The 21393-nt window shown below is 59.3% G+C and overlaps 2 protein-coding genes across 6 annotated transcripts in view; one reads left to right on the forward strand and one right to left on the reverse strand.

Annotated features, from left to right (window-relative positions):
- The window catches only part of LOC111144178 (DExH-box helicase 30), a 28955-nt gene extending 20588 nt beyond the window's left edge, over window positions 1-8367 (forward strand). For all 5 annotated transcript variants that reach the window (XM_022498361.1, XM_022498364.1, XM_022498366.1 and 2 more), the window contains 16 exons: window positions 248-549; window positions 988-1108; window positions 1831-1980; window positions 3799-3951; window positions 4265-5101; window positions 5367-5442; window positions 5528-5632; window positions 5898-6073; window positions 6319-6525; window positions 6621-6702; window positions 6779-6972; window positions 7068-7227; window positions 7341-7498; window positions 7608-7711; window positions 7791-7930; window positions 8045-8367. In XM_022498361.1, coding sequence (XP_022354069.1) covers window positions 248-549; window positions 988-1108; window positions 1831-1980; window positions 3799-3951; window positions 4265-5101; window positions 5367-5442; window positions 5528-5632; window positions 5898-6073; window positions 6319-6525; window positions 6621-6702; window positions 6779-6972; window positions 7068-7227; window positions 7341-7498; window positions 7608-7711; window positions 7791-7930; window positions 8045-8298 — 3219 coding nt within the window. In that variant the 3' untranslated portion in view covers window positions 8299-8367. The remainder of the gene's footprint in view (window positions 1-247; window positions 550-987; window positions 1109-1830; window positions 1981-3798; window positions 3952-4264; window positions 5102-5366; window positions 5443-5527; window positions 5633-5897; window positions 6074-6318; window positions 6526-6620; window positions 6703-6778; window positions 6973-7067; window positions 7228-7340; window positions 7499-7607; window positions 7712-7790; window positions 7931-8044) is intronic.
- Window positions 8368-8814: 447 nt separating this feature from the next.
- Window positions 8815-21393, reverse strand: part of LOC111144179 (microtubule associated protein 4) — a 193967-nt gene continuing 181388 nt past the window's right edge. Inside the window, exons 15-19 of the mRNA XM_022498367.1 lie at window positions 20685-20777; window positions 14833-14914; window positions 13239-13351; window positions 11180-11369; window positions 8815-11040 (exon numbers count right to left, since the gene is read on the reverse strand). Of these exons, the coding sequence (XP_022354075.1) occupies window positions 11033-11040; window positions 11180-11369; window positions 13239-13351; window positions 14833-14914; window positions 20685-20777 (486 nt within the window). The 3' untranslated portion in view covers window positions 8815-11032. The remainder of the gene's footprint in view (window positions 11041-11179; window positions 11370-13238; window positions 13352-14832; window positions 14915-20684; window positions 20778-21393) is intronic.

The following is a 21393-nucleotide window of genomic DNA, read 5'->3' on the forward strand; positions in this document are numbered from 1 at the left end:
GCCCTGGGGTTTTTTTTTTTTTCCCCCAGTTTTTTGTCTAACAGATGTAAGAGTTTACCTCGTCATTTTCATGTGTCAGAGCTAGACCTCTTGTGTGCGCTTTTACCCACTTCTGGCCTGGGGGCTGAGGCGGGCGGATGGGTGCAAAGGTACGGCTCCTGCATAGGGGACTTGCTGCGTAAGGGGGCAGGTTTTGGACAGACTGAGGCGTGAGGATGCCCCCTCACAACGCTCCTTCCCCCCCCAGGGCTGGGGACTGCTGGGTCCCCGAAATGAGCTGTTTGATGCAGCCAAATACCGCGTGCTAGCCGACCGCTTTGGCTCTCCAGCCGACAGCTGGTGGCGCCCGGAACCCACCATGCCACCTGCTTCCTGGCGGCAGCTGAACCCCGAGAGCATTCGGCCAGGGGGCCCTGGGGGCCTGTCCCGCTCCTTGGGCCGGGAGGAAGAGGAGGATGAGGAGGAAGAGCTGGAAGAGGGGACCATTGATGTCACTGACTTCCTGTCCATGACGCAGCAGGACTCCCACACCCCACTCAGGGACTCGAGGTACAGCTGGACGTGGGGGATGCAGGGAAGCTGGCTGCACCTTGACATAGGGATGGGGGTGTTCCCTGGGAACCTTGTTCATATCATACGTCGGTACGTCTGCCATTGTGCTGTGTGGCTGGGCTTCCGCAGAACGGCAGCAGGGACCCTTCCTCCGGGCATACTTGGGTCCCGCTGAGGCCCAGCCACTACTCTGCCTGCCCCTGGGCCCCTACCCGCTGCCCGCAGTTACCTGTCTGGGGGAGCGGAGGGAGCACCAGTCATGCTGTGTGTCTGAGAGGATCATAGGCCATGCGAAGATGCTGGGCCTGCCGTCTTTTCTGTGCCTCTTGCTGCCTGCCGTGCCCCTGCGCTGTCCCGACCCCCTGGGCCTCAGAGCCCGAGGAGAACGGGCCCAGGAAGAGAGAGATTTTTCACCTGAGCTTTTGGTCCTCCCAGGGGGGGTTCCTTTGAAATGACAGACGACGACAGTGCTATTAGGGCTCTGACCCAGTTTCCACTTCCCAAGAACCTTCTGGCCAAAGTGATTCAGATAGCAACATCGTCCTCCACAGCTAAGGTGAGTCGAGGCTCCTCGAAGCGCGTGTGGGTGGGGAGCTGGCTTGGTTGTGTCTGCTTGTCCCTGGGACCAGGTCGGAGGGGATCTACAGGTATGCGTGAGCTATGCCCTCAGCCTGCACATAGGCCAAGCGGGGGGCTCGGGGTCCTTGGACTATAAAGAAGGTGATGCAGCCGGGAGTGAGTGGCGGTTGGTGTGGGAACTCGGGGCGGGCTGGCTCCGTGGGAATGGGAGACCCGAGTTCGGTCCGGGGTGGCTGGCAGGAGTGGCATAGAGGTGGCGCTGTCTGGCTGAGGTTGAGTTTCATCTCTGTGGCCGGGCTGCGGGCTTCGGTCAGCACAGCTTCTCCCTAGGGCTAAGGGCTTTACGCACCCCCAGAATGTGCCTGGTTCTGGCTCATGCTGACAGGTTCGACCCACAGCTGCCAACATCCCTGTTTGCTTCAAAGGTGCTGAGAGCACAGTGGGCTTGGAGGGTAGGTGGCGGCCCTGGCCAGACACTGTCTTCTGGTTCGAAACCACGGGGTGGCTGGAGACGCCAGCCCTGGCCTAGGGAGCCGTGGCTCTATCGGGGCTGGCTTCTGCTGCCCAGTGGCCCGTCTCGTGTGCCCGATATTTGGCACCTGCCGAGATGGGGGTTCATTTTCCATTGCTGGATTCCTTGGGATTCTGAGAGCTGCTTTCTCTGCCTTTCTATAGCCATCTCTCTTGCCTTCCATGTAGAACCTCATGCAGTTCCATACTGTGGGCACCAAGACCAAGCTGTCCACCCTCACTCTGCTCTGGCCCTGTCCCATGACCTTTGTCGCCAAAGGGCGCCGCAAAGCAGAGGCTGAGAATAAGGCGGCTGCCCTGGCCTGCAAGAAACTGAAGGTGAGTCGGGGCGGGGCAGTCCCTGGCATGATGTGTGCGAGGTCTCGGAGCTCCCCTACCCTTGGCGAATCGGTCCAGTTCTCCAGGAAATGGAATCCACCACACCAGGCCTTTGGCCTGAGCACAAAAGCATCTGATGTCCAAGTCTTGCTTATCAGGCCGTGTGGCTGCCGTTCCTAGGAATATCCTACTCCCTCCGAAGGTGCTTTGCTTGGAGCTCAGCCTTATTGGTCGTGTTGCCAGAACCCAGGTGAAGCAGGGAGGGGACATGGGTGTTGTTTTGAATGGCACAGAGCTGGGGGAATGGTGCCCTTGCTGAGAGGCAGACTTGGTGTCTATAAAGATCTAGATTACCTGGGCTTTGTGGGCAAAATGGATCATAAGGTGTTATCTCCGTGAGCCCCAAGGTGAGGCGGTTAGAGGCTTTGGAGTCCAGCTGTGCGCAGTGGTGGGAGCCAGCGCTGCCGTGACTGCCCCAGAAGTGGGTGATCTGAACGTACAGCAGCACAGTGTTGTGTGCAGGGGAAGAGGGCGAGGAGGCCCTGCTCTTTGCTCTGGTCAGATAGACCTTTGGTGCATGTTGGGCTCTGGGAACCCCATTTTAGCCACAGCTGCTGGTGAGAGGTAGTGAGAGCCAGGAGAATGGAGGAGGGATCGGGGCACCTGGGGGTGCAGTCCATTAAGCATCCGACTCTTGGTTTCAGCTCAGGTCATGTTCTCGGGGTCCTGGGATCAAGCCCCGGATGTTGGGCTCAGGGCTCAGCAGGGAGTCTGCTTGAGAGTCTGTCCCTCTGCCCTTCCCCCAACTTGCGTGTGTGCTCTCACTCAAAGAGGTGAATGAATGAAATCTCAAAGAAAAAAAGGGAGGGGGGAGAGGTAGAGTACCTGTGGCTCTGGTGACTGATGGAACTTTGTGGAAGTCTTGAGTCTTAGCTGGATAGACACGGAGGATCGGCAGCCTTGCGGTGTGGGCGTGTCACAGGAAGGAGCCAGCTCCGAGGTGGCAGCGGTGCGGAGCGCGCAGCTGGCTGGCCGCTGGTCAGAGGCCGAGGGCAAACCGGCAGGCCTGGAAAGGTGGAAACCCGGGAGCGAGGCGGCTATGTGAGCACCTCCGTGCCCCAGGGACTAGATGCTTGCCCTTGGGGTCGGCCAGGAGCCCCTGTGAGGGTAGTTTTCCCGAAGGAGGGAGTCTTGGGGGGCAAGCAGTCCTGATAGCACAGACCGGTTTTGCACACCTGCCTGAGGTGTTGGGACACCTTGGCTTAGGTTTGGTGAGGTGACTTGGGGCATGTGTTTATCAAGTTGTATGAATAGACATTTCTAAGAAATTCTATCTACGTTTGTCTGATGGGGTCACAGGAGGAATGGGTGCCATGTGGAGACAGGGTGGGATGGCAGCTGGACCAGAAAGGTTGCAGGGGGCGGGGTGTGCTTTGGAGGTAGTGAAAACAGGGTGCTGTAAGGCTCTGATGGGGTCAGTAAGGGCCCAGCCCTCCTGGCTTAGAGGTCCATGCTGGGAATTCATAGAGGTGAGGTTGGGCTGTCGTGGGGGCCCCGCTGCTCCAGGAGAGGTTTCTGAGGGGCATTCCTCCTGGACATGTCGGGTCTTGTTCTTGGGATGATTTTTAACTAGTTACGTTTTGGGACAGGGACATTTTCCAGGTTCCTAATTGCTCTTCTCTTTACAATGTCTGCTAAAACCCAAAATCTCTTAGAGAAACATTTGCTCTGCGTGATTTCGCTCAAGCTCCTGAGCCTGTATGGGCTGGTTCTGGGGTGGCAGGGGCCCAGAGTGAGCCATGCGTGTCCCCTCTGCAGAGCCTGGGCCTGGTGGACCGCAACAATGAGCCGCTTACCCACGCCATGTATAACCTGGCCTCTCTGCGTGAACTGGGTGAGACGCAGCGCCGGCCATGCACCATCCAGGTGCCTGAGCCCATCCTCCGAAAGATAGAGACCTTCCTGAACCATGTAAGAGAGCCCAGAGAATCCCTCCCCACCCCTGCCCCTGGCTCCATCCAGTTTCTCCTGACTGAAGGCCTCCGGGTGCAGTGGGCATTGCCACCCATCCCTTGTCCCCACTGAGGCTGGAGCCCGGGAGCACCCTGACCCCAAGCAGCCCAGTCTCGCCCACGAGAGTCCTCAGGCAGTTGTGCACGGAGGCCCCCACCAGCGGGCTGGGTCACAGCGTCCGGCCCAGGTGAACCGTGTGGAGGGGCTCTCGAGTGAATGAGGAAGAAGGTTTCTGTCCTTCACCGCTGTGCTTACTTCTCCCATCCCTCAGTACCCTGTGGACAGTTCCTGGATCTCCCCGGAGCTCCGGCTGCAGAGCGAGGATGTCTTGCCGCTGGGCAAGGACTCAGGGCCCCTGAGTGACCCTATCACAGGCAAGCCCTACGTGCCCCTGTCAGAAGCAGAGGAGGTACGTCTGAGCCAGAACTTGCTGGAGCTGTGGCGGCGGCGAGGGCCAGTCTGGCAGGAGGCCCCCCAGCTCCCCGTGGACCCGCATCGGGACACCATCCTCAACGCCATCGAGCAGCACCCAGTGGTGGTCATCTCTGGGGACACAGGCTGCGGCAAGACCACGCGCATCCCCCAGCTGCTGCTGGAGCGCTACGTGACCGAGGGCCGCGGCGCCCGCTGCAACGTGATCATCACGCAGCCGCGTCGCATCTCCGCCGTGTCCGTGGCACAGCGGGTCAGCCATGAACTGGGCCCCTCCTTGCGCCGGAACGTGGGCTTCCAGGTGCGGTTGGAAAGCAAGCCCCCGGCCCGCGGCGGAGCCCTGCTCTTCTGCACCGTGGGCATCCTGCTGCGGAAGCTGCAGAGCAACCCCAGCCTGGAGGGCGTGAGCCACGTCATTGTGGATGAGGTCCACGAGCGGGACGTGAACACGGACTTCCTGCTGATTCTGCTCAAGGGCCTGCAGCGGCTCAACCCGGCCCTGCGACTTGTGCTCATGAGCGCCACGGGGGATAACGAGCGCTTCTCCCGCTACTTTGGTGGCTGCCCTGTCATCAAGGTGCCGGGCTTCATGTACCCGGTCAAGGAGCACTACTTGGAGGACATCCTGGCCAAGCTGGGCAAGCACCAGTACCCACACCGGCACCGGCACCACGAGGTGAGGGGACCCGCCTGCCCCCGCCCGCCCCGGCCTTTCCTCTGGCTTCCCCGCCTTCCTGCCCCTGTGGCGCCGTGGCCTTTGGCGAGGCTGTGCTCCCAAATCTGTGTCCTTGACAGAAACCGAACAGTCAGGGTTCCTGGGCAGGGGGATAGTGAGGGCTGGGCAGGGGTGACCTGTTGAGTGCCTTGGCCTCGCTGAGTCACAGACCAGCTGCATCCTTGCCCTGGGCCTGTGACTGTGGCCTCTCCCCCCAACCCCCCAGTCTGAGGATGAGTGCGCACTCGATTTGGACCTCGTGACGGATCTGGTTCTGCACATCGATGCCCGAGGGGAGCCAGGTGGGTGCTCTCCCCTCTGCCTTGTGCCCACCCTGACCGCCAGTTGCTGAGAGTGACGGCTCACGCCTGTAGGGCCCCTTTACAGGTGGAATCCTCTGCTTCCTGCCTGGTTGGCAGGAGATCAAAGGAGTACAGCAACGCCTCCAGGAGGCCCTGGGCATGCACGAAAGCAAGTACCTCATCCTGCCAGGTGAGAGTGGGCGAGTGAGGCGCGATGGCCCCCAGACACCAGTCTTGCTCTCTGGCCTAGGGACTCTAACCCAGTGGGGACTCCAGGGGCCTGGGTTTCTGATCAGCCGGCCCTGCTTTTGCTGGCTTTTCCACCTTGAGTGGGCATATATAGTCTTGATCTGGGTCTCAGTTCCATCAAAATGGTATCAAAATCCTTGCCCTGTGGCCTCATCACAGGGAGCAGGAGCTGTGCCCATAACCAGCATGTTCTTGCTGCCCACCAGTGCACTCCAACATCCCCATGATGGACCAGAAGGCCATATTCCAGCAGCCGCCAGTGGGGGTGCGCAAGATTGTGTTGGCCACCAATATCGCGGAGACGTCGATCACAGTCAATGATATTGTGCATGTGGTGGACAGCGGTCTGCACAAGGAGGAGCGCTATGACCTGAAGACCAAGGTGGCACCCAGCTCCTGGGCCCAGCCAGCCCTTGGGGGAAGAACTACAAGTTCTGAGGTGGCCCCCAGCGCAGATCAGCCTTGGACCTGCCGTGTGTGTCTGGAGAAGGCCACACTCGTGGGCTCTCGGTGTCCCTGTTGTGGGGGGGCCGTTGAGGGATTAAGTGAGGTGAAGGCCAGATGAGGGGCAGCGCTGAGGAAGGCCTGTTGGCCTCTGCGTCGCTGCTCACCTGCCCCCTCCCCCAGGTGTCCTGCCTGGAGACTGTGTGGGTGTCACGAGCCAACGTGATCCAGCGCCGGGGCCGGGCGGGCCGCTGCCAGTCAGGCTTTGCCTACCACCTGTTCCCGCGGAGCCGGCTGGAGAAAATGGTCCCTTTCCAAGTGCCGGAGATTCTGCGCACGCCCCTCGAGAACCTGGTGCTACAAGCCAAAATCCACATGCCTGAGAAGACGGTGCGCCAGAGCGGGGGCTGGGCTGGGGCTGGACTTGGTGCGGGGCAGGTGGGATGTGGGGCTCACAGCCCACACCTGGCTGCTCCTTGCTGTAGGCAGTGGAGTTCCTTTCCAAGGCCGTGGACAGTCCGAACATCAAAGCCGTGGATGAGGCTGTGATCTTGCTCCAGGAGATTGGTGAGTCGGGCCGGGCCGGGCCGGGCAGGGCTGCAGGGTGGCTCTGAGGGCGAGTCTGACCGCGGAGCTATTGCAGGGGTGCTGGACCAGCGGGAGTACCTGACCACCCTGGGGCAGCGCCTGGCCCACATCTCCACTGACCCCCGGCTGGCCAAGGCCATAGTGCTGGCCGCCATCTTCCGTTGCCTGCACCCGCTGCTGGTGGTCGTTTCCTGCCTCACCCGGGACCCCTTCAGCAGTAGCCTGCAGAACAGGGCGGAGGTGGACAAGGTCAGACCCAGTCCCCCCCCCCCCCCTGTCCCGAACCTGCCATCGCAGCTGGCCCTCCCCCTGTGGCCTCGGTGCCCCCTCCCGCTCCCTCCCAGGTGAAGGCACTGTTGAGCCATGACAGCGGCAGTGACCACCTGGCCTTTGTGCGGGCCGTTGCTGGCTGGGAGGAGGTGCTGCGCTGGCAGGACCGCAGCTCCCGGGAGAACTATCTGGAGGAAAACCTGCTATACGCCCCCAGCCTACGGTTCATCCATGGTCAGTGGCCCTTCCCCCGCCTCCCCCCGCCGCCGCCACCTGAGGCCCAGGCTTGTGGTTCCCCAGCCTTGTGGCTTAGGGGTCGCAGGCCTAGCCCGCCTTCACCTCCCCAGGACTCATCAAGCAGTTCTCGGAGAACATTTACGAGGCTTTCCTGGTGGGGAAGCCCTCAGACTGCACCCTGGCCTCTGCCCAGTGCAACGAGTACAGCGAAGAGGAGGAGCTGGTGAAGGGTGTGCTGATGGCGGGCCTCTACCCCAACCTCATCCAGGTGCTGCCTTGGGGAAGGGGCCAGCGGGCACCAGCCTCTTTCTACCATCAAACCCACCCTCCCGCCCCGCTTCTCGCTCAGCCCGTCCGTGTCTCCTTTGATCTTGCAGGTGAGACAGGGCAAGGTGACCAGGCAGGGCAAATTCAAGCCCAACAGCGTCACTTACAGGACCAAATCAGGAAACATCTTGCTACACAAGTCGACCATTAACAGGTAGGAAGCAGGCAGGGCCAGGGAAGGGCGGCTGGCCTGGTCGAGAAGGGTGGGCTCACCCCTGCCTTCTGTTCTGTAGAGAGGCCACGCGGCTGCGGAGCCGGTGGCTGACGTACTTCATGGCTGTCAAGTCCAACGGCAGTGTCTTCGTCCGGGACTCCTCCCAGGTGCACCCGCTAGCCGTGCTGCTGCTGACCGACGGGGACGTCCACATCCGTGGTGGGTACTCACCTGCCTTCTGCCCCACCACGGCTTGGGCTGGTCTGCGTCCCCTGGTGGGGAGCCCCCAGCCTGGCTTCACCTCTGCGCTCGCTCTTCCCCCACCCCCTGCAGATGACGGGCGCCGGGCCACCATCTCCCTGAGCGACAGTGATCTGCTACGGCTGGAGGGGGACTCGCGCACCGTGCGGCTGCTGCGGGAGCTGCGCCGAGCGCTGGGCCGCATGGTGGAGCGGAGCCTGCGCAGCGAGCTGGCCGCTCTGCCACCGGGTGTGCAGCAGGAGCATGGGCAGCTGCTGGCGCTGCTGGCGGAGCTGCTGCGTGGGCCTTGCGGCAGCTTCGACGTGCGCAAGACGGCGGATGACTGAGCCCCGGTGTCTGCTGGGGCTGTGTACAGAGTGCAAATGTTTATTTAAAATAAAGTTCTATTTATCCCTTGTGAGCATTGCTCTCCGCGGGGGGCTCCTCTCTCGGGGGCCTCCTGTCTCGGGGGCCTCCTCTCTCGGGGGCTCCTCTCTCGGGGGCCCGGCACCCACACTCCTGCTTCTCGCAGGGCCCGGGGCTGCCACTTCTTCCGGGCCAGGACCCTGGCCTCCTTCTCGGGGCCACTGGTCCACTGCGGGCTCTTCGCGAATCTTTATCTCCTGGCCCCCTGAGCAGAACCAGGGAGAAGTTCCACAGGCAGCTAAGGCCACTTGAACCTTAACCTTCAGGGGCCTTAGGTGGTGCCGCGGCCCTTCTGTGAGCTGCAACTTCGCTAAGGTCATCAAGACGGCATGGTACCCAGCAGCCCGCTGAAGCCAGCGGATGCATTAGGGGGCAAGGTCAGTGATGCTGGGGCTGGAGACAAACCAGGACGGACAGAAGAGATGGGGCCTGTGTGATAGGACTTCATGAGCTTTATTGACTCTTGAGATCAGTACAACAGAATCACAGATTGACACAGGCAATGGCTGAGCCAGAAGCAAACTGGAGGTGCAGAAATGCACCCACATGCTGTCAGGGCACCTTCTTGGCCTTGGGGGACGCTTCAAGGGAGCTGGGACCACGCCAGCCCACACAGACCGTTCCCCACGAGGCTCACCTCTCCCAGCCCTTCCCTCGGACTGAGCCAGTCACCTGCCTCAGCATCTGTGGCCCCGGGGCTAAAGAGGAGGGCACAGGTACTTTCCGGCCCTGCAGCTGCCCCACTTCCTCCCCAGCTGCCTTCCATCCCTCTCTCCTGCTGACAAAACACGGTGTCCCGATGTCCTTGGCACATGGCACTCTAGCGTCTGGTGCGGGGAAGGCTTTCTCCACCAGCCCCCTGCAGCTCGGGAAGCTGTGGATGTGATGTCCCACCTCCCCAAGGGAAATACTACCTCCGAAGTGGGAGAACCTGCTGGCCCAGATGCCCGCCCTCTACATGGAGGTCCGATCGGAACCAATGTCAAGAACCCTTCCTCCTGGGCTCCAGGAAGGAGGACAGCAGGCGCAATGGCGGGGTGGGGCGGCGAGGGACCAAGTCTGGCGGCCTCAAGGGCCAAGTCTGCGCTGCAGGAAATGCTCCTCCAGAGGAGACGCCCTCGGAGACTTCCGGCCACTTCACTACAAACTGTTACATTTTAATCCTTTATTAGAAACCATGCAAACTTTAATAAAAAAAAAAAATACAAGTGCAATAAGAATCTTCGTGTCAATACAATTCCCGGGATTTCTCATCATTGCAGCCGTCCCAAGACCGGGCCTAGCTGGGACACCCCTGCACAGGCTGGCCTCGCCTCTCCCCTTCCCCAGTCAGGCTGTTAGGGGTGGGGGAGATGGCCTGTCTCATGTCTTTTTGAAATTTCCTTACCTGATTCCCCATCCCCCACGAGTCTGGACATCTTAGGCTCCCTGGTAACAGGGCTCTGGTGTCCTAGGCCTGCCAGTCTGGAGGATTATGACCTCCAGAGTCCTTCCCTGTTTCTCCAGCCCCAAACTTGTACCTCCCACTAGATCCCAGGGAATGAGACAGATAGAGATGCCAAAACCAGCCTCTTGGTTAGAAAAGAAAAGCAGCATACACACAAAATACCAGAACAACCAGACCACACTCTGACCAGTCCCTAGTATGCCCTCCTTGCTCACCAGGCCACAGCCCCTGCACCTCACCTGCCGTGCCCACACCTTCTCCGGGGCCCCAAGCTGCCCAGGCCAGGGCAGCCCCCTGATGCCTGACCTCCTGGCTGGAGGTTTAAGGATCTCCCCTCCCTGTTTCCTTTAACACCTACGGAGGACTTTCACTTAGACATGGCTTCAACCTGCCAAACTCCTCGGCCAGTTTTTAGGTTATTAAAAAAAAAAAAAGAAAAAAGAAAAGAGTGTGACAGCAGCTAGACGGGTATGGGAAGCAGTGAGGACAGTCAGAGCTGACCCCTAACTAACTTGGGGCAGGGCAGCAAGAGGTGCCTGGCCCCACCTGCACAGTGGGCACCACAGAGGGTCACAGGGAGAGGCAGTGGCTTAGCGGGCTCCGGGGGGTGCAGTCAGCATCCCGCCACCGTGCGGCTGTCCAGCTCCACTCTTCTCTCCCAGTGGGCCCAGCGAGGAGGGTGGGTATGTCAGTTTCTCTTGGGTTTGGTCCAAAAAACCCAAAGAGGAGGTTGGAATCCGGTTCCCCCCCTCCTAGATCCCATAAGATCCCAAGTTGGCCTCCCCAGCCCATTCACCTCCCAACCTCGTCTGCAGAGCGGTGCGCAACGATGGGACAGGAACAAAGCAAGGAGCAGGCCCAGGGTGGGGAGCAGTGGAGGTGTGGGGGTGGGTCTGCTGCTGCCCGGGACAAGCAGGGCGGGGGAGGGGAGGGCCTGGAGGACTGCCCAGCGTCCAAGCCCTGTGGGGTCTAGATCGCAGCCCGGGAGAGGGAGCCAAGGGCCCGGGTGCCTGAGCTGGGGCCGCCAGGGAAGTAGGGGGGGCGGGAGACAATGTCAGCCCCGTGGTCGGTGCGGGCCCTGGCGTTTGCCCGGAACGTCAGCCTGTAGGTCTCAATCTGCAGTGACACGGGAGGAGGGAAGGGAGGGGGGAACAAGGGACACAAGAGGGGGAACACAGGGGACGGAAGACGAGACCAGAATGTCATCATTAGATGCCTGGAAAATAAAAGGTTGCTTGGTTAAAGTTTAGACCACACTCTAATCAAAAAAAAAAAAAAAAAAAAAAAAAAAAGTTTTAATTTGCAGCCAGTGGCAGGGCCCCCGGCTGGCCCTCAGGCCAAGCCCGGCCACTTACTTGTCTCCTGGATCTGGCTGTCCAAGGTCTGGGCCTCCCTTTGGTCACCACCCCCTGCCAGGGTGGTGTGGCCACTGAGGCCACTGGCTGAAGTGGGGGCGCCAGCTTCGGGCGCTGGCTCAGGGACGGCCGGCTCCTCCCCAGCGGGGGGGCCCGGACACGGAGGGGCCTCGCTGCCACCGCCCTCAGTCTACAATGAAACAGTGGGGGAGACAGTGCAGGGTCAGTCGGGGAGGAGGTGGGATGGGTGATGGTGGTGGGTTTTACACACAGCCCCCGTCCCACCCCTGACCCCAGCTGGCTGAAGAATCTAGGCCAGGTACTCCCCACCCCAATCCCCCACCGTGAGGCGACTCCTGACCCCGAGGCCTGGCCCAGCGCAGAGCAGGAGAGCACAGCCCCAGGCCCAGTGTGCAGCCCAGCTAGTGACACACTCTGGAAGACTCCTCCGGGAAAAGCAAGGTTTCCTGAAGTCTTTCCGGGGTGAAAGGCGAGAGGGGCAGGCTTCTCACCCACGATGGCACCAAACAGCTAGCTGTGACCGCGGGTCATCAGCAAAACCCCGGGGGACGATGGCTAGTGTATGGGTCTGCAACTGGCTGGGAAGCGGGGGTGCTGCAGGCCAGTTAGGGAGCTCTGAGAGCCTGAAGTCGGGTCAGAGGGGTGCAGCCTGCCGCCTCTGACCCCGTGAACTCCAGACCACTCCCACCGCAGAGGGGCTGCGCGGAGAGGCTCTCTTGGAAACTCGGGGGCACCCCTGCCTGTTCACCTAGCCGTCTCCAGACATGGAGGCCTCTGCTGTGCTGGACGCCCTCCTGGAGCCTGGGGACACAAGGAGGGGTGGCCAGAGAGGTGTGACCCAGGGAAACTTTGGGGCCCCGAGGGCTTCCCAGGAGGAGGATGGCGTGGGCGATGAACACCCAGTAGGAGTAAAGCAGAAAAGGGAAGGCCAGTGGGGAGCTGGAACCTCTGGGCCCCAGAATGCCCAAAAGAGGACAATGACTCCACAGTGGTTTCTAATCACAACAGTGAAGGAGACAGGCCTCTGTATTGGAAAACAATTCCAGAAATAATAAAGGGAGATGATGTGAATAAAGAACACCAGACTTGGGGGTCAGAAGGCCCAGGTGCAAACCCTGGTCCAGAGTACCTGCCACGTGGCCTTGGACAAGCACCTGAGCTACTGCCCCACTAGGACAGACTAGGGAGTGGCTCCTCCCAAGGTCTGGAAGCATGACTGAGAGCCTGTGACAGGGCCAGGACCCCAAATATGGGATCACCGACGGAAGCTGGGACAGAGGCTGGGCTGTGCCAGGCGGGAGGGAAGGCCCACCACAGCTGCTCTTCGCCCTCACCCCTGCTTCCCTTCCCCTGAGCAGCTGCAGCTCTCCTCAGCAAGCTGCTACCCCCAGGGTCCCCCCACCCCCACAACAACACGGAACAGAGGACAACAGCATCTTGGCACAAAGGGTCTCGCGGTGCTGTGGAAGGAGGGAGTAAGGGAAGGCGGGAGGGAGGGAGGGAAGGAAGGCAGGAGAGGCCCAGCCAGGCCCGGGAATAGGAAGCCCTGCCCACCTGAGTGCTCTCCCAGAGCCCCAGCCTGGGGTGGGCCTGGCGGCTGAAGCCGTGCTACCCTGCTCACGGGCCCAGCGGAGCCTTGCATGGAACACGTCCCCATGTGCCCTCTCATGAGGCAGACAGGGACAGTCAGGCCACGCGGACCACCCACCTTGTGGGCGAGTAGCGTCCCAGCTCACGGGCCCTTTGGAAATGGCTGAGATGGGCTCAGAAAGGCAGGCCACAGCTCTCAGGAAAGGGTCTCTCCCCAGGTGGACAGGGCAGAGGCCGCTGGGCTGGGGCCTCTTTACCTCTCCTGCCTCACTCGGGACTGATGATGAACACGGGGAACACACAACGGCGTGGGGGCACAGGACTCCTGACGATACTGAGGGGCGGTGACAGGCACCCAGCTGCTGGGACCCCGACTCCAGCTGCACCACCCCACCCACCCTGGCCAGGCAGCGTCCCCTGCTGTGGCCCCCGCTGCCCCACTCGCTACCTTCACGGCACCTCCTGCAGGCAGGTGGCCCACATTATCGAGGGATCCCACCTTCGCCTGGGCCTTCTCCTTGAAGTTCAACTTCTGACTTTCAATCTTGACATCTCCTCCACCTGGAACCAAAAAACCACCGGTCACACAGGCAAAACCTGGAGGCTGGAACAGGAATCCTAGCTTGGCTGAGGACCTGCTGCGTGCCCAGTACAGACACCAACGTGACCTGTTCCCAGCGGCTCTGGGGACAACGCAGGATGGACAGTGAATGTGCCTGTCACAGAGGACTCATCTTCTCAATGTGGGGCTGACAATCTGCACCTGCAGCGGGAACGCATCCACAGAGAAGCAAAGTCACCCCCACCTCTGCCAGAAGCCCGAGGCACAGCCTCCAGCCAAACATCTGAAAGTGCCTCGAGGACGTGTGCTTTTAGGTTCTCTTGGCAGTGTAGTGACTCCCTCCGACTTGGGGGGTGCGGGGTGCCCCAGCTTCCTTTCAGTCTACGAACACTCTGTCCGTCAGGGTTAGGATCCTGGTTTCACAGCTGCTAGAGCTGGTGCTGGAAAAGACGAATGACTTGCCCAAAGTCACCGTCAAGCTGGTGACGGGCAGACAGGATGGACTGTGGTCTGAGCCGCTGAACTGAGCTGCATTGTAGTGACAAGAAGGAAAGTGGAAAGCGGCTTCTCTGCAGTGTAGGGAAAGGAGGAGCAGTGGGAGTGGTCCTGGCACTGAGTTTAGAAAGGACAGGCACAGGGTCCCAGGGCCCAGTGCTCCTGCCTGGCTGGGGCATGGAGGTGGCCCGCACACCAGGACAAGGTTCAGAGCTCACAGCCACGGTGTGGCCACAGGATCCGGGCCCAGACTACTGCTCTGCTGGATCCACCCTGCTCCAGGCCCCGCAGCTGCGCTTCCCTCACGTGGCCGTCTCCTCGGCTCACGTCCCAGCTTCTTGGCCACGTTCACCAACTCACCCCCACCCTGGAGTCCACTTCCCATCCCACCCCCCAGGCAAAATCCGGGCCTCCAGTCAGTCAACAGCACTAGCGAGGGAGGTACCACACAAGAGCAGATTTTCCAGATAAAAAGGGGAAGGTGACATTGAGTTAAGGGCCAAACTGTTCTGATCCTTTTAAACAGGACACGTTCACTAATGGATGGTGACACTTTCTGCTGAGAGGGAACTGGCCCCAGTGCCCAGCCTCCGGGAAGCCGGACCCAGGGTTGGGGCTGACCGCACCCCCGCTGCAGCAGAGAGACCCCCCCAGCCACGGCCGGCTGCCGAGGTTCCACTGCCTCAAAGGAGCCTAATCTGACAACTCCTTGGGCGCCAGGTCCTGGCCTGTGACCCAGGAGGGTGCTGGAGACAGTGATGCCCAGGACAATGGCAGCCTTCACGACCTGCTCCTCCTCAGAGGCCCCGAGGTGTTGAGCGCCCAGAGCCCCATCCCTGACAGGCACTGCACTGCGCAGTTCGCATCACTGCCTCCTGGGCGGGGGCGGCTCCAGGAATCCTGAGGGAATGACCCATGCAGCCGGCCTTGGCAGGACCACAGGCCCCAGGCATGCTGGGATTGGGGTGTAGGAGGCAGCACTCACCAGGTTTGTGCTTGATGTTGGCCTTGGACCCACACTTGGAGGAGACCTTAGAGATGTCCACCTTCTTATTCTGAATCTGAACCTGAGAAACCAATCGCAAGAAGAGCACTGCCTCAGAGAGAGGCTGTATCCCAGGGCCTGCAGCCTCCGCGCCCACCCCAGGCGGACCGAAGCGGTTCCCATGCACACCGGCCGCCGCAACGGTGCACCTGCTGGGCAGCTCTTCCCCCATTTGTCTGGATCCAAATCTAAAATGTCATTTTGTTCCACCTGAAATCTTACCCATTAACCCCTTGCTCAGAGAAAATCTGGAGTAATGTTTTCATGTTCTCCTGCCAGTTCTTCTCAGGGCGTGTTTCCCTCCTGGGTGACCACACAGGCATCGGTCTAGGATGCGCATGCGTACTCCTGCTTCATTCACGTTACAAACGTTTTCCCGCAAAAGTTGAGAATTGTAAAGAGGGGCCACATATAATACTCTATTCTCTATTCTCTAAGATCTTATATAAACCGAACCCATGTCTGATATTGAACATTTGGATTTTTTCTACTTTTTCACCATTAAAACCACGGCAGGGATATGGGTGCCTAGGGGGCATGGTTGGTTGGGTGGGCACCTACCGGACTTGCTTTCAGCTTGGGTCATGATCTCGGGGATGTGGGATCGAGCCCCGTGTTGGGCTCCACGCTCAGTGGAGTCTGCTTAGGACTTTCTCTCTCCCTCTGCACCCCACCCCTCACTCTCCCCACAAAAAAATCTTAAAAAATAACAAACAAACAAAAAAACCAAAACCCACCATGGCAGCAATCTTTGTGAACAGAAGTCATGACAATTCTGAGGACCCGTAAGCAGGATGCCCAGAACTTCAGTTAGCTGGCCAAAGGTTTAGACTGTATGTATTAAGGTTCTTAAGCCACGGGACGTAACTGCTTTCTAGAAATGTGACAACCGGACATCCACCACCGAGCTGAAGTGTTTGACCACATCCTCCTCCCAGCACTGGATATTCCCATTAAAAACAATAACAACACTCTTCCCGTAAGCAGTTTGAAGTGATCTCTGAAAATGGCTCACTATTCACTTGACCCAGAAAACCCTACAAAATCAGGCAAATCAAGAGGCTCAAACCTTCGCGTTCACTTTAAGAACATGTGAAACGGTCCAGGCCATCCAGGGGAGGCATAATCGAAAAGGCACCAAGTATCTGAAAGGTGTCCCTTTGCACAAGTGACGGGAGCAACGCAGTCGCCACGATGGAGGAGGGGCGGGGGTGGGACGCAGGCCCAGGCTGAAGGGCAGGGCCGGACACAGGGTGGGTGGCCCCAAGACAGTGCTGAATTTTTACTGCCCATGCTTAGAGAGGCAGAGTCATGCTGAACCAAAAGCGTGAGAGTCAGATTCCCTGGTCACGGAGCAGAACAGGAGAACAAAGCCACTAACACGCGGTGTGGAGCTCCCGGAGCTCGGGGCTGGGTGAGCCTACACCGCGCTCTCCCTGCCGCCCGAGCTGCTCCTGACTTGAGGGAGCAGGCTGGTCCTAAACCAGAAGAGGCGGCTGCTCAGAAGAAAACGGGATCCCAGGAGGACCCGAAGAACCAGAACCTGAGGCCCTGGAGGACGTTCTGCATAGAATATATGCAGAAAAAAGTTAAAACAAAAAACCACCACTGCCGCCAAAACTTTGCTAATTTATATATGAACACTGCTCAGTTCTGCTGCTCAGTTCCGTTGCTCTGCTCGTTGTTCAGGGAACTCACACCCCCTGCACGACGGGCCCCTCACCCTCTCATGGCGCTGGGCCCCGCCCGGCCGTGTCCGGGTGCAGAGCCCATGCCAGCGGCCCCGGGCCCACAGCTGCAGCGGCGAGGCGCAGCCTCCAGGCTCCACGACACTCTGGCTGACCTGAGTTTCTGCTCACCGCTGGGGAGTCATCAGAGGATGACTAGCCTTCTACCTGACAGGAATCCCGCAGGGGTGAGCATTTCACTACTGGGACTGAGGACTTGTGTTTCATCTACAGGTGGGCACCGGGTTCTGGGATGAAGATTCCAGGGTCCTGTGAGTGGCCCAGCTGCTCCCCGGTTCTGTGGAAGAGCCCAGCTTTCCACTGCAGTCAAGTCCTCCAGGCAGGGGCCCAGGGAGGCCTGCCAGCAGGTGCCACACCCACCGGTGGGGTCACATCACCTTCTAGCACCCTCTCCCTCTCGTCAGCCAGAGGAAATACGGTTTCGAACGTACTCCAAGAGCACACGTGCAATGCCTACTGCGTTTTCCTGCACCCGCCGGCAGCCCAGGGCCGGCCGCACAGTCATTTCCCATAACCCTCGGCTTGCGTGAGCCATCGTCCCTCGCTGCTCATACTGCCCCCTCGCCTGGCAAGCCCACTGCTTTCTCCTCCCCGTCCCTTGAAGCCCAGCTCAAGGGCCACCTTCTTCAAAGCCTTCCCGGGCTCCAGCCTCACTCCACCTCTTCTTCACGTCATCATGAAGGGACGTGAGCATCAACAGGACACTAAGTGGTTCATGCATTCAGTCGTCATTTATAAAGGACTTAACACCCTCAAAACAAAGGCCTCCACTTTGTCTCCTCTTTCCAACAAGGCTGCAATTCTCTCGAAATGAGAACACAGGGAAGTGCTTTTCCCAACCAAGCGTCTGGCAGCCACCGAACCAAGACAGATGTGACCCACAGCACCGGTGGCAACTCATCTCGTGCCAATCCGAGACAGCCGCAGGCAGTGATAGCCCAGGTCTAGAGCCCACGCATTTCCTGAGCCAGCGTTCTGCCACTGAGGCCACCACTTGTTTACTTCTTGTCTGGTCCTCAAGTAAACAACAGCTGGTAAGGGGGCAGTTCTGCTTTACAGACATGCTCCAGCCAGCGGACGAAGGAGGAAGAAGCACAGTGCACCCCGCTACTGAACGCATGGTTCTCAGTACTGGCCACCCGAGAGAGCGAGAGAGAGAGAGAACCAGAGAGTGAAACACGACGTGAAACACCACCACGACCTATGAAAGTCTTGCAAAAATCTGGGGGTGGGGGAGATCAAACCTGAGTCAATGTAAAGACTATCAAGGGACACGGAAGGACACTAAACGAAACCACGGCGCTGTCATCAGCAGGATCCAGATTCGAGGATGAGCGACTTGGTTTATACATAAAAATACCTGAAGGGGGCCTGCAGAGTAAAAAGAAACTTAAGACGAGACACATCAACCAATCACAGTTTATGGGCCTTACTTGGATCCTGATTCAAACAAGCAAACCTGTTTAACATGTCAGTCAGTGGGAGTCCTACACACACGTACGTACACACACATATGTACACACGTGAAGAGTTCTTATCTTTTAAAGTTATAAACCGAGAATCTGCACACGAATGATGTATCTAGGACTGGGCACAAGGAGGGATACCTGGCTGGCTCCGTGGAGCGTGCGACTCTTGATCTCAGGGTCACAAGTCTGAGACCCCCACTGGGTGCAGAGATCACTTTAAAAAAAGGCTGGCCACAAGGATAATAAAGGAAGCCGGGTAAAAGTTTCATCCCGTTCACTGTAGTGTTTTTTTTTCTATTTTTGTATGTATTTGAAAATTCTCTACAACATCAAGTTTTAAAAAGTGTAACTGTGTCCCCGTCACTTAATGAGGCCCGCTGCACCTGAGACGTGGCTCTGCCTCCTGAGGCTGGCACGGAGAGAAGGCACAGTCCCTTCCAGATAATTCTCCCCGACTTGCCCCCGCCCGCCTACTCGCCACCACTTGATGCTTTAGGGAGGCACGTGCCGCCTCCCTGACCTAGGACATGTGTCTCTCAGACATGCTGCCCCAGCGAAGCCACGCCGCCTCTGCAGTCCTCCTGCTGCCCCGCCACCACCAGACGCCCCACACCTCGCTCCAGCTGTTTGCACCATCTGCGCCCCCCACCAACCCCGGCCGGTGACACCCCGAAGCCCACTGCAGGCAGTGGTAGAGGCTGAGATGACATAGCCACCGGGTCTACAAGAACCCATCACACACATCTCACCTCATGAGGGTGAAATGGGAGAAAAACGGTCCCAAAATCTTCAATTGGGGGAAAATCTGCTCTGCTCCCTGCCCTCACGTGTCCCTGGCTCCCAACAAGGGGGACGCGCATATGGGTGGCGGGGGGCTCTGGAGCACTGACTGGGGTCCTGCTCTAGGCCTCTCCTCGGGTGTCCGCCTCAGAAATCTATTCAGGAGGGGACAAGGTTTGTGTGTGACATGGGACACTGCTCGGCCTGCATGGCGGACCCACACTTTCTTCACTGCACTTGTGTCTGTGCTGGCTTCATGGAGGGGCTGAGGAAAGAAGGACAGTGCCTCCGTCCAGGCTGTTTACCCTCCTCTTGCCGCCCCCGAACACTGCTCCCAGGCGGCTTCCGGACGCCTTGTTGTCTAAAGAGGCCTCACCCCACAATAGAACATTTATGGGGCACCTGGGGCTCAGTCGGTTCAGCGGCCGACTCTGAACTGGGGCTCAGGTCATGAGACTGAGCACAGGGTCTGCTTATCCCTGTCCCCCATGCTCTGTCATCACGTGTCTCCCCCTAGCTCACGCTATCAACAGAATCTTTTAAAAAATGCTTTTAAAAAACCTTTGAAATCATGTGTAAGCAGTGTGGGAAGAGCACAGGAGGTGACGAACGATGCCTATGTCCTGAGCTCGTGCACAGACCGCACGCCATACCAAGTGCATTTCTGTCACACACACAATGACAGATCCCTTCAGACTCTCCTGCCCACCGGTCTTCATCTAGGCCAAAGCCTGAAAGGAAAGCTAAAAAGTCGGTGCCCACCCGGGGCCCTCATAAGCGGGATCTTTATCACCTGAAGCAGATACTGTCTTTAAACCCTTCACCCACACCAGTGGCTCCTGTTGGGCCGGCTCCCAAGCCAGCCAGCTGCCTCTCCCCACCCCGGGTGTCCAGGCTGCCATTCCCGCCCAAGCCGGGAGAGCCACCGGTGGGGAAGTGACTTGAAGGAGACGCAGTCAGGGGGCTTGTGTGGAGCGAGAAACGGATGCCCTGAGACAGAAGCCTCACAGCTTCCGTCAGAAGCTCACAGCCTCACAGCAGAGCCACTGGGGGTGGGGCGGGGCAGTGCTGGTAAGCCACGCGCAGGATGGCACGGCCACTGAAGGGGCAGGAGGGACCGAGCCTGAAAACGAACGGGGCGAGCAGAGCAGCACTCAGCCCAGTTCCGGGCAGGAAGGAGAAGGAGCAGAGTGGGCAGGACGGAGCAGGATGGGCTCGCTCCCTCTGCGGTGGGGAGAGAAGCGGGTGAGCAGCGGCGAAGGCGAAGGCCGCTCCACACACAACCCCCTCCAGCGCGTGCTGAACTCACACCTGCCTCTGCACAGTCACGGGGACACGTGCAGAGCGAACAGGTGTTCTTCACGCTGGACCAGGGCCCCCACCAGCCGGAGCCACCTGTGTCCCCCACACAGAGCTCAGGGCTGGCACAGAAGGGCAGCATGATAAAGGAGTGTGTGGATGGAAGAAGGAAGGGGACAAAGAAAAGGAACGGCTGAGGAAACACGAGAGGAAGGATTCAGAAAGGCGACAAGTCGGGGAAAGAGAGCAGACAGGAAAGAGGGGTGAGAGGACGCCAAGTGGGTGTCACTGGGTTGTTTTATTGAGGGGTTCCCCGACACAGCCAGTCTAAGCACACCGCGACACTGAGGCCTCCCCTCACTCCGCTAGCCTGTGTCTGGGAGGAAGCCCCCGGGTCAGGCTGCCATGGCCCTGTCAGCGTGGGCAGGTGGCCCTCTCCCCAGGGTGCCCACGGGGGCTGTGCCTCAGACACCAGCTGTTCAGAGCTCATACTTACATTACCACCTCCAGGGACATGCTTAATATTGTCCTTGGAACCACACTTGGACTGAATATGGCTGTAGCTCACTTTTTTGGAGACTATCTGGACCTGGAGTGTTAGAGAACAGAAAAAAAAAACAACACAAAGGGAGAGGGCTGGTTAGAACCGACACGGGGAGTCCACACGTGATCACAGCGGCCAACAGGGTGGGGTTACAGCTCCGGCCCACCTGCAGCAGAACAGCTGTGGAGAAGCACGGGGGAAGGAATCTGAGGGAAGCGGCAGAGGGAGTGAAGACAAGAACAGACAACACGAGGACAGAAGCAGAGGTTGCAGAAGGGCTAATGGTGCTCCTTGCTGGTCCTTGGGGCCGGGCTGTGGTTCACGAGGCCCAGGCAGCAGCAGGCCCCGGATGCCCACCCAGGCACAGCCCCGCTCCTCCTCCCACCTGCTCTCTCCCCAAAAGCTGACGCAGTATCCGGGGACTCCTCTCTGCAAGGGTCCTGCTCATCGGACTGGTCCTCACCGAAGCTTGGCCCTTCCCTTAAAGCTGGGGCTGGGAACTGTGGCAGCCAGACCCACTCTGGGAGGCAAAGGCTGCTCCGAGAAGCACCGAGCACCTGGCTCACAGGGCACAGATCTGATACAGGAAGGAAGGGACATCAGAGCTCAGTTATGAATGCAAATGGACCAGAGGCCACTGGGCCTGCCATGCGGAATCCGG

This window comes from Enhydra lutris, unplaced genomic scaffold, assembly GCF_002288905.1.
Source record: "Enhydra lutris kenyoni isolate GAN:26980312 unplaced genomic scaffold, ASM228890v2 scaffoldscaffold10, whole genome shotgun sequence".
Classification (NCBI taxonomy): Eukaryota; Metazoa; Chordata; class Mammalia; order Carnivora; family Mustelidae; genus Enhydra; species Enhydra lutris.